The following is a 15,264-nucleotide window of genomic DNA, read 5'->3' on the forward strand; positions in this document are numbered from 1 at the left end:
GTGTGGAAAAGAAGAACAGGAGAAATAAGACAACTTCTGTTTATATCATGGAGGTGTCATACTCCAGGAAACTATGAGCCCAGGGAGCCTAAAATGATTGTAATTCAAATTTTCTTTGCTGTTAGTAACTGAATGAACCAACAAAAAAACGAATGCAGTTGTAAGATTACAAATACTGATTTGTACATGTTTGAGAAATGATTTGACTTATTTAAGATGTGACCGTGAGGGGGGTTATACGACCAAAACCCCTCCGTGTTCCCTAAACGACACCTACCTGGCAGGCAAGACTTAAGCTCCGGCAATAAAGAACGACCCTGAACATTTTTCTCAGCCTCCACGTGAGTCATCTGCACCCATTTTTGAAATCTGAAGAACCATAGTTTATTTTCCACAGAGGTCACAGTGAACCTGATCACACAGGGACTAAAAACAATATTATTGAGCAATGACTTAACGCTCCTCCACTTGGGCCACAGGAGACCCTTGCTGGCGTTTGGTCAGGTGCACACACCTCAGTGCTGCAGGGAAACCGGCCCCATCTTCACAACGTGTAGTGTGTCTGGAGGCAGCGCCCTCCGCATTCTTTCTCTTACTGTTCTTAAAACAACAGGGAGTTACGGCGAGAGTCAGTGGATTTGACTTTCTCTAGAAATTCCCAGACACAACAGTAAGAGGAGGCACATGGTCCAGACTAGATTAGATGGAAATACCTAAATAAATGGGGGGTCCCCTTTCAGGGGTGTACTATACGTCTGTATTTATGTGCGCAAACACGGAGGGGGCCCCCGAATCATAGAGGGACCAGTGCAATTTGGAGTTGAGTCAGTGACCTTTGTCCTCTGATTCACAGCTGAGGAATGCTCTTTATTCTCTGATCAGCAGCAGAAAAGGGGAGAGAAGCCCAGTTTACAGTCACACCTTGGACTCAAAAATGCACTCTATTAAAGTTCAAGTGTCTGTCTGACCCCATCAGAAACTTTTAGTACTCTTTTACTGCCACACCTAAATCCAAATACCTCACACACACGCACACACACATACACGGACAAGCATGGGGGTCCTAGATCATCCAAATCTGAATGTGCCAAGACCTGAAACCTCCCATAGTGCCAGCGCCTTCCATAGGTCTGCTGCACAATCGGAATTTTCCCCCCGTTGGTTTAACAAGACAGTTCCTTTGCTGTGGACAGAGTGGAGGAGAGAGAGGCTGGACCACCCCTGCTTTCAATTCACGCTGACCCATCATGCCTGACTCACTTTCACACTTTCTCCATTTGACTCAAGGCATTATGATTGAGTGTAGAAAAAAGATGACCTCATCTGTTGACTATTGACAGACCTGTCTGCAGCAAAGATGCAGACCAATGCACGCAGGTTCAAGGCCAAAGCACTGAATTAGTACGGCACATTATAAAGAAGAAAAAGGTTTGTTCAAGCGCAAATTTTCTTTTGACTTCATGCACAACAACAAAACTGATCGAGCAAGGAAGTGCACTCTTGGCCTTGGAAAAAAACTAAATTCAAGGTTTCTCGATTTGAGAACACTAAGGTCATGCAAGGATAACTCCATCCACTGATGAAGCAAGTAAGGAGGCAGTTGAAAGCAATGAAAGGCTTTATGCAGTTAGTCAGGAAATAAATATGCCCTCATAATCACCACAATTATCCGTCTTTTCTGAAACCACAGGGCAAACAAGCTGCTTGTAACATAAACAGTGTGGACGTAAAGGAACCATACGGCCGCCCAACTGTATTAAATAAATACAGTGTCAGCATTTGTTACAGAAAGCCAGACATTTGTTCAGAATGAAAACCTGAGTCAGCTTTCCATTCTGAATGCGGAGCCCGCGGGGGCTGCACATTGAGATGGAAACACTTGTGCTTTGTCTTTTAAAATTGTTTGTGCACATCACCTATTCATATTGTTTGAGGAAATATGAAACAGGGAATAAAATAATACACCTTCACACAAAGTCCCACACCATTCCATATCTCTCTCTCTCTCTCTCTCTCTCTCTCTCTCTCTCTCTCTAACACAACTCCACACACAAACTTTGAAACCAAACGATGATGTATTATTACCCTCACCATCTCATAGCTCATCGAACAGTATCTTGACTATAAATGAAATCTAACTGACAGGTGCATTCATTTGGATTCTGTAAGCTGAAACTCCATGCTATGTCAGTCCACCAAATCACAATGCAGCTCTTCAGGACTTTTTTAATAATAATTTAAAATGTCCCTTTGAGACCTCTTACAAAGTGAGCTCACATTATCGGCTTCGCTGGCTGGCGATTTAAAGTGAACTTTCTCGCTCAGGTCCCCTGTGATGCTTGTGAGCCCCGTACGAGCCACACTGATGCATACGGACTGTGCATGCCCTGCAGTCAACATTTATCAAATGAGGTTCAAGGCTCCGCTGTGGTTGCTCGAAAGGATTTTTGAAATAGCCCGAGTGAGAGATGTGCAAACTCAGCGGATTCTTGTGAGTAGCATCTCACAGCTCCAGCCGGGAGTGCCAGCCTTTCACTGACTCAAATCTCTCCTGAATCCTCTGTCTCTGGTTCTGATTTACGGTACTCACCAGTCTTGATTTGTCTTTTCTTTTTCTTTTTTTTATACTGTATATTTTTGTCTTTTCATCGTTTTTTTTTAACTTGAAGCACTTTGTATCTTTGTAAGATACTAGAGGAGGCTTGGCTCATGTGAAATACTGTGTTATATTTCACTAAATAGTTTTGGCAGGTTTTAGATTAGAAGGTTTACAATGTTAATATGAGTAAATACAGTTGTAAACCTGGTCTTATACTAAGGTTTACATGAAGAAAAAAATTCCCATTGCACACACTTTTCTTTGACTTAACTTCAAAGAGGAAAAGGTGATGACAACACACAAATCACTGTGAGCTCAAGAGTTGACCCACAACATTGTAGTTTCACATGAGAAAATGTCTGATGGAATTTGTGGCTTTTATAGCCTGTGTTCTCACACAAATTCCCCCAAACAACAAAACACATAATCCACAATCAAACCTGAGGCTATTCGGATGATGTTTGACGAGAGCATTTTAATTATCTTCCATGGTTCAAAAGTCAGGAGGAGGAGGATGAGCTGTCTGTGGTGACTGGAGATGTGACCACGATTACAAAATTAACCTGGCATGCATGAATATACAAACAGGCTGGTGTCAATCACTGACACCCAGATGTATTAATCAATCATTCTTTACTTTCATTGACCAAAGGACCTCAAAACAATTGGCATGTGTCCGTGTGTGAACTTGAACTTCATAGTCCAATTCATAAAGTTGAGGCACAAAACCAGATACAACTGCATGAAGTATATCATTGTATAGGAATCCTACAGTTCTTCTCTCTGTGGATCTCAGTGCTGGTGCTGAACCAGATCTTGTGCATGAGCCACCTGCTACTTACATTAAAAAGCACTCCGTATGTATTGGACATGAATGGTGCAAGTGGTGGCCAAGTCTTGTTCTTTTACTTCCACCCAACCACACCATCGTCCTTATAGCCCAAGCTGTAGCAATAGGAGTATTTGCAAACCTGTCCCTTTACGCACGCGTGCGCCTTTACGCACGGTAACATGATAAACATCAGTCGAGAGGTATAGCCACGTTAAATACAAAACACTCGTTTTTAATCATCCTCCGGGGAGTGTGTTGTGGTAACTCCGTTTGACATTCCTCCCATACCTCCACGGTTCTCCCACGGCCGTGCACGGTTGTTTAGGCTGGGGGGGGGGGGGGGGTGTGGGCTGCGCTTTTCTGTTAGAGAGAAAGCAGTGGCTGTAGAACAACAGAACTTTTTTTGTTGTTTTTAAAGACAATGCTTATTCGCAAATAATATCGACTAGCCCTGTGGTACAATTTCCCTCTGTTTCAGGATGATTTTTTAGACTGATTCATAGACATTTCCGAGCCCCGAACAGATTCCAGAAATTGGTGTTGTCATCCTCGAGTGCAGGGTGACAACATCTTCTTGGGCCGTGAAAAAAGTCACACTCCTCCCGGGAGCCTGCACCTGGAGGTCCGCAGGTCGAAGGAACGAAACCGGTCTGCAGCCCGTGGATGCTGCACACTCGAGGGAGGAGGAGGAGGAGGAGGAGGAGGAGAGCGCTGTTGTTCCGTGGTTGAGATCGCAGTCTGTCCGAAGCCCCAAGTCAGTGGATTGTTGAAAAACGGGAGCGCCGGGCTGCATTCCGCAGAAGCTGCTGCCTGCCCCCCCATCGACCCCCGTCACCCTGAAACTTTTCAACAGAAACCTTTTTTCTTTATTGGGGAGGGGGGGGGGGGGGGGGGGGGGGGGCGGATTGTTCGGTTTCTATGCGCGGAGAAGCGCGAGGGGTTGGAAGGTGAATCCTGCGAGTGTCCCAAGCAGCGAGGGAATGGAGAAGCACAAAGGTAAGAGAGTGATGGGTTTTTTTCTCTCTAACTTTTTGTGTCAAAAACATAAAAACACGGCTGCAGGATCACCATGGCTTACGACGCCTGCATTGGAGTTTGGTGAAAGGTGCACTGAAGGCGTCCAGATGCCACATGGGTCATCACAGGACACTTATTACTTTTGGGTGCATTCGAGTCACTCGGATGTTGCCAGCAGCCCATATGTTTGGGGTGTTTGTTCTGGGCTCGGCAGTAAAAGTCATCTACATCCTCGCATAAGTTCATTGTAGTTCTGGGTTTTTTTTTTTCCGCTATGAGGCCAAATTATTTCACATATATTGGCTCTGATTTTTGGCCACCTGCCCTTAGTAATCACTTTTAATTAACATGTCTGTAGGGGAGGGTTAGTATAACCTGTTTAAACAATCTTGTCAGACCAGGAAGCTGCCTCAAGGGCAGTGGGTCCTCACATTCATCAAACTGAAACTACCTGAGTGAGGTTAAATCGCACACATCACTTCCATTAAGGCTATGCTGACGTCCGTGCGTTGTCGATCCCGACCGCCGCTTCTGCAAATGGGCTCTGTAAAGTAGTTTACACTGTGGCCACTGCTGATTTCCAATAGCAGCAACATTGTTCTCAGAGCATTCCTCAAATTCCTGTGGTTATTTGTCCCCGAGGGATGAACAAGGCCACTTAATACTTCCTGATTGGCACAGAGACAAATGAGTCCGAATGTTGAAATTAGTCAGCAGGACGATGAGCCGGGCTTTGCTCACTGTCGCCTTGCTGCACAGAGATTATAGAGAAAGTGGAGTTGAGTTATCTTTTGGCCCGCAGCGCTGATGGGAGAAACATGACTGTGTGGACCATCAGATTTCAGCTCTTCGCTCCTCCCTTTCACCCCAGCGTCTCCAGTCTTCAGGAGAGGCAACTGGGCGAAGCAACTTGTCGCTATGAAAACAATGGCGACAGTGATACTGGAGACAACGATCTGGCTGCAACGTTCCCGCTCTCCAGCTGACTGGACGTGCCAGTCTGTTTGCTCCCACGCTCTCACAGGGTAAACGGTCGGCGTTGCAGGCAGCCAGGCGCTGAAGTGTTCCCACGTGTCGCCCGAACAATTAACTGACACGTGGATTATTGACTGATTGTTTGAGGCACGCGTTTTTTTTTTTTCAAGAACACCCCAGAGCGCGCGGATTCAATTTGGACAAAATGTAGACGCAACAGTGCCTTCACCCAGAAGCCGGTGACATCCTAAGCCACGGGGATGTCGTCAGAGAGAGAGGAGGGCGGAGGGCAGGGAGGGCGATGCGGGGCAAGAAAACTGCATCGCTAGAAAATGACCCGGTGCGTAGAAACTGAAATAAGTCCTGGAGTGTACTCTTTTGGCAGCCGAATGCAGCAGCACCAGGACACTGAATCAGATACTAACAGCCACAGGCAGTCAGTGGGGAGGTGGGGGGCGGGGGGGCGGGGGGACCTGGGAAATTTTCAGGGTAGGCCTGTGACAAGGAAAGTCATTGTTTAGTATTCTGGATATGCTCTGTGCTTTTTTTTTTTGAACCTGACTCATGCAGGTTTCACTCCAGCGAGGCTCTTCGGCAGCTCATGTCACCGACTCTCACACACACACACTCCGCCAGAGGCGAGGATCAAATCAGGGAAAGCGCCCGGAGCTTTGTTTGGGTTCGAATGACCTTTGTTTTGGGTCGTGATCGGACACGTTTGAGAATCGCTGCGGCGGCAGGGCACCCAGACTCAGCAGCTCAGCCAAGTGATGAGTGGAGCACTTTTCCCGTGACTCATCCGACCCACCGATCACTTTGTACGGCGTCCAATCACAGTCCAAATGCTCATGTCAAAAGTGAGGGCGTATTTTTAAAACAACTGCCAAAGAAACATTACCTACGACATTATTTCATTCCCATTATAAGGATGGAAACATTTCTATGATCTTCCTGTCTTTCACATCATGGCCTATAGATCAGTTTCTGGGTAAGGCCTGTCCATGTCGAATTCACTGTGCTGGCTTCACTCTCTTTGCAGCTGGTTTAAGCAATGACATCTACGTTGACGGCTGCCTCTCTTGCCTCCAGCGCCGGCCGTCCCCTCGCACAATGATCTGATTCTGTGATCGCTGCCAATTTATAAAATGTAAGATAAATGGAGGGTGACCGACGTCTGAGCAGCGTGCCGGCGGACATTTTTGAATCAATGGACACAAGCGACTGCTGTACAGTGTGAAAGTTGTCTGGCTTTGATGAATGGCAGAAGATATTGTAATTTCCTTCTTGTTCTCTTTTATTAATCTGTGCATCCCAGAGTCAGTGGGTTTAGTGGGTTTCACCTCCCGTAAGCTCAGCAGAGGCAGGCTCAGATGGATAACCATCAGGGCCGGCATGGGGTCTGCCGGTTCGCTTGTAGTCTACGTGTGTCGCGGGCTGTGCTTGCCGACGGGGAGCGAGTGGAGTGCGGGTAATTCAGGAAGCTCGACTGGGCTATAAAAATGATGAAAAGAAAGACGGTCTTCCTGTTCTGTGGCAGTGGGGTGCGCAGTGTGAGTTTGGCCCTTTTTTTTTTCGCCCTCTGGGTCTTGCTCTTGTTCATTTTCGACACATCAAACGTTGACCTGTCCTGTGTTTTTTCTCTTTCTCAACAGGTACCAGAGAGGAATAGTTACTTATGCAGGAGCTCATGCGCGTGTAATCGCACACATGTGCACACTCTCTGAGGCCTCACTCTCCCTGCAGCCACTTATCTGAGGGTAAATAACTAAGCAGCGAAGCTTTTATGTGGGTGACTCTGCTAGTTAGTTTTCATTTGTCAGCAGCTGCTTGTAGTCTGCCGCTCTCTTTCCCATCAAGCCGACACCGTGGTGCCTTGTAAAAGCTTCCGTTTAGACACGAATCCATGTATCACTATTTCATCTTAATTGAAAGATTACCGACGGTTAATAAGATTTTTCGTCTGAGCGTGTGTGTTTATGGGAAAAACAAATGGGAAAGAGAGAGTTATCGAGTCTAGATTCATGATGTTGCCGTCATTCCCTGGCGGAGCAGATACATGGGACAATATGCAGCATACAGAGTGTTCCGCGTGTAGTATTACTCTGCACAGTTGGGTGTATACTTGTTTTAGATGTAAAGATATCTTTAAACCTGCATCACTGGGTTCATTTCTTAGCCAGCAGGGGGCAGCACTAAATATTCTCCTTCTTTTTGGCCCTTCTTTTCGGTGGCCGTTTTGGCTACACTTTGGTGTTCAGCGGGAGGAAGTGGAGACGTGCAGTCCATCTTTATTTACAGTCATTGGTAAAAACCGAAACAAAAAAAGGCGACAACGCTGGATGTCGAGCTGAGGGAAACTGCGTAGATTGGCGAAAAACTTCTGTGGATTCATCACCATAAGGGAAACCTTTTGATTTTGCAAACGGTACAAAAAGTACTCATTGGAGCAGCTTTAAGAGACGACACTCCCTCTCCATTTGTGCTGCTGTTTTACAGTATTGACTTCAGCAGTTCCACAGCTGTCTAATCTGTCTTGTAATGATTTCTGCCATTCCAGTGCATTTGGCCGTCGTACAAACTCATTGACCCGTTTGGCTCAGTATCTGAAAACACTTAAGTAAGAAGTTAATAGGTGAAGTTGAAAATATCATTGGACCACATTGACATCAGACATTCAGTTTTGTCTGTGGTGGTATCTCTACATCGTTGTCCTCCGAGTTTCATTTTCATTCAGCCCCTATGCTCACCTCCCTCGTCTCCAACTTTGCTGCAAACACCCACTCTCTTTACACACACGCACACACACACACACGCACACACACACCTTCATGTCATCATGCCCCTAAGCCAAAGTGTTAAACCTTCAGCTTTAGCCTGTGCTGCGGGGACCACAGTAACACGCACTGCATCCTAATCAAGGCAAAGTTGCTCAAGATTGACTTGGATTTTGGAGCCCATTAGCATGCTTCAGCTATGAAAAAAACCCCAAAAACTGCCTGATTTCTCCAAGGGGGCCACGCTGTAAGATTCGGCACAGATCAAAAGAAAGCAAAAGGGGGCTTGGGAATGATAAAGCGTGAGAGGAATAAAGGCAAGACTCAATTGTCTTGGCAGAGGGATGATGAGTGTGGGGAACTACACTTACAGTAAGAAGTGACCCCTTGTCTGCTATCTGTCTTAAGTATTGGCACCATTGTAAAAGTTAAAAAATCTCAGTCTGTACATCTTTTGATTATTCGCACCAGTAAGACCAGTGCTAGTGTTCTAATATTTTCTGTAACTCACACGCACTCTTTCTTACTCTTCTTTTTAATCCTATGCCTTCACCATTTCCTTTTATCTTCTCCTTCACGTGACCTTGATTCTAACGTTTCTTTTCTAATAACTAATAATTGCTCAGACTTGCTTCATATGTAATTGGGCCATGGCAGCACGCCCCAAGCATATTTTATGGGGAAATGTTACTTTTCATCTGACAATCATAGACTACATCACAGTAGTTCACCATGAGTTGTCTTGGCCGGGCTGCAGGTTTTCATTTCAACCGAGCCTGCAGCAACTGTTTTCGCTCATTAGTTCCTCTTCTCTGTCAAACATAGAAGAGCTGCTGCATTGTGGATTATGCTGAGGCTTTCTCCGTGACCAAACCAATGGAAAACCTCAAGGCTCCTCAGAGAGTTCTCCCGCGGTGTGAAAATCACTTCCTATCACTCGTGTAAGAGCTTGGTCTCCTTTCTGGCCTCAACTGACCATGAGGCCGACGCAGATTTTATTTTTAAACCCCTTTACAATTGAGTGTCACCATGGTTTTTTTCTTTTCACGCAGCATAATAAGCCAGTTTGAATCCGTAATTTGAGTCCACTTTACCTCTACATCGTCTATGAATGAATGAATGAGTCCTTGGACTTTAAGTGCAAGAGTTGTTAGTTTTTAACTATATAGAGCCAAAACCCACAAGGCTCTAAGCACCAGCTCTGACAACCACAACGTTAAACCATGATATATATATATATATATATATATATACTCCTATATACTCCTCAAAGAGAGTGATAACCTGATATATATATATATATATATGAGGAGTCTGTTGTATTGTTGCATAAAGTTTGTTGTGGTAAAAAAAACGAAGGTAGAGCAGTGTGATGAAGGTAAATGCAGTCCAGTGCAGTTAGGAAGGTACAGACCTGTACATAAGAGAAGTGAAATAACTGCTGAAAGGAGCGGAAGTCCATCTGATCAAGACTACGGAATCCACCTAAAGCCCAGTGGGAACAGAGACACACATGTTGGGCACACAAAAAGCAATGGGGGAGTTAATCCATAATAGACATGGTCTAATTTTCCTTATTTTCCTTTCCTTATTTTTTCTAAAGGTTAAATGTATTTGCCTGTAATCTTCCATAAACTCCCATCTTGCGTCTATAGCCTCAATGTATTCTTTTTACTTTCCCCTTCCCACTTTTGTCAATCTCACTTTTGGCCGATTCTTTCCAAAGTTCCGTCGGTGCTGCTGTCAAACACAGGCGGACCCTTCTCTGAAGTCATCAACTTGACACTTGTTTTCTTCTGTTCGGGTTTCTATGGCAATAACACCATAACACAGCTTGGATTAATCCGTCCATGTCCCCGCAGCCCCTGCCCCACAGCTGAACCCTGCGAGCCGCGGGGAGACAGACCAGTGCCTGCCAATAGAGCGCAAAACACCAATCAAGCTGATGTTTGGCGCTTTATTCAGGCGCTGCCATCAGCCTTGTTTTCTGCCGCTCTCGCCAGAGCAAGGCCCGTCTGGAATAAACCAATCATAAATGGCTCCTGCTTATGGGTGTGAACGCTGCAAATTGCCCCAAGTTCAGTGTCATTTGGGTCAGTTCAGTTTCCCCTTGGAAGTTTTGTGCGAAAGGATCAAATGGTGATAAGGAAGAACATCAGCTCCGCTTCTGTCGACTGTTTTTTGTGTCTGCCGAAGCAGAAGCACCTTGAATCTGTGAGGGTTTAGAAACCACATCGGCATCGAGAACGCTTTGCTGTCATGTTGGTCACTGGTTCCTATTCTCCTTATTGCCACCACTTCCCCTTGCATGTAGTTGTGACTCTTTGTCAGTCACAAAGTGACAGTATACAGACTCAGAATGAATTTAATAAAATCATGTAAGTTCCTTTTCACTTTTCATAACAATAAATCTCTTTTATTTACCTTTATAACTTAACTGATAAACAGACAGGCACAGTTTTTACTGACCCAGACTATTATCAGTCATTTTATTTTTAGAGATGTCAAGTATGACTGAGGCAACTGTTGGAGCCAAAGAGCTGGATTCAGATTCAAATTAGCTGCCACTAAATCTTCATCCCGAGTGATGCTTGTAAACAAGTTTCATGAGTTTACAGAACGCTTGCTGCACGCACAAGAGAAAATTGGGTTTTTCCTTCAGCCATAACAGTTGCAGACTGATTTAATGTCCCGTCATTACTTAATCAAGTAGAACAAGGACACACAGTTTGGGGGATTTGCTGGTGGCCGGTGCAATATCGGTATTATTGAAGAGTACTCTCTTTAGGTTAGAAGTGCACACGTCGACCCCAAACGTCTGAATGTCAGGTCAAAATTTCACCTTTTGTTATTCTAGCAGTGGCTTGTCATGGTCAGAGCACGAGCAGCTTCTTCTTGCTGTCACTGCCTACCGGTCCTTCCGCCATGTGTTTGCTACAAATATCGAATCCACCTTGCTGCTGCTGCTGCTGCTGCTGCTGCTGCTGCTGCTGCTGCTGCTGCTGCTGCTGGGTCTTGGAGTCCTTTGTTGATGCTGAACCAAATCACCATGGTAATCACCGTGATGTAAGATTAAAAACGGTACAACTGACTTGGGAATTTTGCCATGGTTCACCATGTTGGTATTTTACAGAGTGCACTGCGCCGAGCAGCTTGGTGTGTCATTGTTGAACCGCATGACGCGTCTCTCCGAGTCATAGACCTAGTCAAGACACGCTGTTTGGCTCCGAGGGAGACGACAGTGCCTCATCCACACTGGTGACGCTCTTTCCCTGCGGCCAAGTCCACTGTGTCCTCTGTGTTCAGTATCTGGGGAACAAATGTGCTGAAAAGTTGGACGACGGCAGGAAGACTTCACGAGGGCATGGATGAGTGGGTGGATGGATGGATAGAGGAATATGGATGAAGACGAATATATGGAATATACAGACAGATAGACAGAACCTTCTTATGCGAAAGCTCAGGAAGTGCAGCGTTTCACTTTTTTTACTGGACGTGAAGGAAACATCGTGAGCACATCTGCGGCTATTTTGGACATCTGCGCCACATCCCAAAATATGACGGTGATTCAGAGAGCAAAGGAAGTGTCCCAAACAGACCTCAACCAGCAGCTCCCAGCTGAACAAGCAGGAGGGCCTGCTTACATTTCAGCTGCCTCTATTGCATCATCAGATCGAAGCAATATTCGGCGGTAATTTCACATTTCATCTTGTATTTTGTCTCCCCCCCCCCCCGACACTGATCAAAGTCATAAAAGTGCTTGAAAGGCGTCAGCGAAAAAACGTGTAGTTTCCTGGAGCATGCATTGATACGCTGGGACTTGAGGAGTTGTTTTGGAAGTAAGACAGAGCGGGGAGGGGGGCTGATGTATAGATGAGCGGAATGATGATGAGTCTAATTCAGATGTAAGAAAAAGTGGAATCAAGAGGGATGATAAATTCATAAAGATTTTGGGTTGTTACATCGGCGACATCTTAAATGATGAATACACAAAATATAAAAACACTTCCCACATTCACGGTCCCAAAGCACCAGCTCCAAACTCGACCGAGCACAAGAGAAATGTCTCACTTTTTTTTAAAAAAGGAAAGCTGTCATATCCCTCGCACAGAGCTTCTGACAGGGCACGCCGAAGCTGCTGTGTGTTGGCTTGGGGAGTCCCAGTGGCCTTTTAATGCTTTGCAAGTCTTATATATTTTATTTTTGCCTTTTATTCCTATTTTTTTCTACTTTTAAGGCTGAGGTGTAGCTCCAGACACCCTTCATTTTTCTTGCAGTTGTGGGAGCGAGAATATTTGCTGAGGTTGGAAGCGACTTCCATGTCGGATTGTGTCCGCCCAGCACCAGTTTTGAGGCTGATCCCGGCCAAGTAGCAGAAGCGTCCCAGCAACCGCATTTAACCTGGAAGCAATCTGACTGAAACGCGATGCCGTGCCCGCCTGGTTAGTTTGACAAGATGAACTGCTCGCGCTCGTCTCCTCCGAGCCTGTCAGCGACGACGCAGAACCCAAAGCCTCTCAGAACAGGAAGTGCTGCCAGGATCCTGACAAGACCCCCTTGTTCCGCAAGAAGATTTGTCCAAATTTAACTTGGAGCATGGTCGGACAGACTCCAGCCCCATCCCTTCCCTACTTTGAAAAGATTTTTGTCTAGCAGATTCCTTAGCTGACCTATTGTAGGACTTGTTCCAGTTATCAGTTTTCAGGGTTTTTTTTTAATCTTTACAAACACACACATATATCATGTGTATGGTTAACATTATCATTATTGGCTGCGATGATCGAAGACTCAACTATAAGTTACCACTGGTATTGCAGGAAAGTTATTGTTTATAATCTCCTTTTTGGCGACGTTCCACTGAAAGTCTAAACCTCAGTGTCACCACCTTTTGTTATTCCTCTGCTTTAACTCCAGGTACGATTACATCTCAATCTGACCTTAATCTTATCAGAGCACTTTATGATATCTCAAACAAAAGGATCATTGTTTTTCTTGGTAGGATACAGGAAGTAGAACCTCGGGCATGAGGAAGAGAAATCTCCCTTGTGCATGATGTTTATTATTCAATCAATCTCTAATTTATTACTACCTGGCGGTTGGTGCAATTTATACATTTCAATTGCAACAGTTAGTTAGACAACGCTGTAGTAATCTGGCCGGCTCATGGTCTCTCATATTCCTTTTGGCCACTCTACAGAAGGGAACTGTTTATGCTGTGGAGGCTGCGGTCACTCACTGGATGTGCAGCGGGCGTCCGGCCAACCCGTAGCCCACAGAGACGGCCCGCTCCAGACCTCCCTGTCCTGTCAGCTGACTTCGTTTTCCCAGGGTCCCCCAATCCAAGAGGCCATCTGAGTCAACCTCTGCAAACACACAAGGAGGAGAAGCTGGAAAAATGTTTATGATTCGCAAGCGAGCGGCCAAACGTCAGCGGCCAGACAACTATTAGAAATGTAATGAAAGTCAATGTGTGTGGTTGAAAATAATTGCAGTAACATTTCAACACAAAGAGGAGTCTGTACGTGTTCTCGAGAGTCTGTTTCATTGTCTGAGCTTGTTTTGATTACTTTACATCCGTTTGTGTGTGTGTGTGTGTGTGTGTGTGGGTGTGCGTGTGTTTGCGTGTGTGTGTGTGGGTGTGTGTGTCTGTATGTGTTCAGTGATGTTTTCCATGGTGTAGGTCCTCCTCACATGGGGCCCTCTCAGCAGAAGTTGACTCAGCTTGAGTAGGAGTCATTTAAAAAAACAGTTTGCCTGAGCTTCAGGAAAGCCTCTCGGCGGCCACCATGGTCTGACACCTTACTTTGCAAAAAAAAAAATTCCCCCTTTGCTGAGGACTTTTCAAGTGTGGGAGTGTGGGAAGGATGGTGTGTGTGTGGGGGGGGGGGGGGGGGGGGGGGGGGGGGGGGGGAATCAGATTGAGCCGGAAGGAGCCACTAAAAGAGACGAGCTGACAATTTTAATAGAGTTCAAACAGAGAGGAGCAATGTATTCGCCCCGTAATAGTTTCGTGATGAGTTTATATTTCATGTTGAGTTCAGTTCTCCACTAGAGTCAGAGGATTTTCACATTTCAACGGGGGGGTTTTGGTTTCTGTTTCTTGAAACTACATTTAAAGCCAGTTTCCAGTTTGAATTCTAAGGTAAAATAGAAGCGTTCTGCTTATCATTTGCTCTCCAGCAAGTAAATAAGAGTAATTCTCTAAACGTCAGACTGTCCAGACTGACATGGCACTCTGTATACTGTTGCTATTCATACACAGCTAATTGAAGGGAAATTTAATTTTGCCGGCAATTACATTTGACCCCGAAAAGTGCTCATGACTGTCTTCTGGTGTTGAATTGTATGTCTATTTTTAGTGGCTATGGTAAAGCTGATTGCATTACTCTGAAGATCAGGTCCTGGGGGGATTTTTCCACACCACCACTGATGTCTGCCCCACCTTTTTCCCCTTAATAAAGTCCCTCTTCTTTATTTCCCTTCTGTCTCATCTTCTTGTGAAGTAGCTCTCACACTGAGGCCCACTGCAAGGGGCCCATTCATGGGGCCGAGCGAGATCGAAGGGAAGCACAAAGAGCTCCCCACACAGCGCAGAGGGCCGTGAGCTCAGCCACTGACCCCTGAAGGATGTGTGTGGGACGCACCCAGACACACTGGCCCCGCCGACTCGGGCCACCAGGCTCCTCCCTCCTCTGGACTCGACCTTTCACTAAAACCCGTGCAACTCCCAGAACAACCCCCAAAAAGACTCACAGCTGTCAATCGCAAAATGCGCGCAGGAGAAAAGAGGGAACGACGTGGAGCCATGAAGGCAGTTTACCGACCGCTGCCGGTGCCAGCTGAAAAACCTCTGAAGAGTTTCTCCCATGTAAAGTTTTGGAATACAGCGCGGAGCTTAATAAACACCAAACACCGAACCCCAACGGTGCGAATGAAATAGCTAACAAACTAGCAGCTGAAAGCAACTGTAAAAGACACATTGTCGAGTTGAACTCCCTGCCCTCTGCCATAAATTAAAGTACGATATTCTGAATGTTTCTGCCTGGAGACTTTTTTTTTATTGCTGA

At 45.6% G+C, this 15,264-nt stretch overlaps 1 protein-coding gene and 1 long non-coding RNA gene across 4 annotated transcripts in view; both read left to right on the plus strand.

Annotated features, from left to right (window-relative positions):
- Positions 1–4,115: 4,115 nt before the first annotated feature.
- The window catches only part of afap1l2 (actin filament associated protein 1-like 2), a 33,793-nt gene continuing 22,644 nt past the window's right edge, over positions 4,116–15,264 (plus strand). The window contains exon 1 of one of the 2 annotated variants that reach the window (XM_035612870.2): positions 4,116–4,427. In XM_035612870.2, the coding sequence (XP_035468763.1) occupies positions 4,412–4,427 (16 nt within the window). In that variant the 5' untranslated portion in view covers positions 4,116–4,411. The remainder of the gene's footprint in view (positions 4,428–15,264) is intronic. The other variant, XM_035612871.2, reaches the window with a different exon arrangement.
- On the plus strand, positions 12,028–15,224 carry LOC118287565. Of its 2 annotated transcripts, none has more exons than XR_004785680.2 (3): positions 12,028–12,102; positions 13,395–13,650; positions 14,701–15,224. It is a non-coding gene; the product is annotated as an uncharacterized LOC118287565 (long non-coding RNA). The 2 variants fall into 2 exon arrangements; XR_004785679.2 differs by having other exon boundaries at positions 12,029–12,102; positions 14,704–15,223.

Source organism: Scophthalmus maximus, chromosome 16 (assembly GCF_022379125.1).
Source record: "Scophthalmus maximus strain ysfricsl-2021 chromosome 16, ASM2237912v1, whole genome shotgun sequence".
NCBI classification, from domain to species: Eukaryota; Metazoa; Chordata; class Actinopteri; order Pleuronectiformes; family Scophthalmidae; genus Scophthalmus; species Scophthalmus maximus.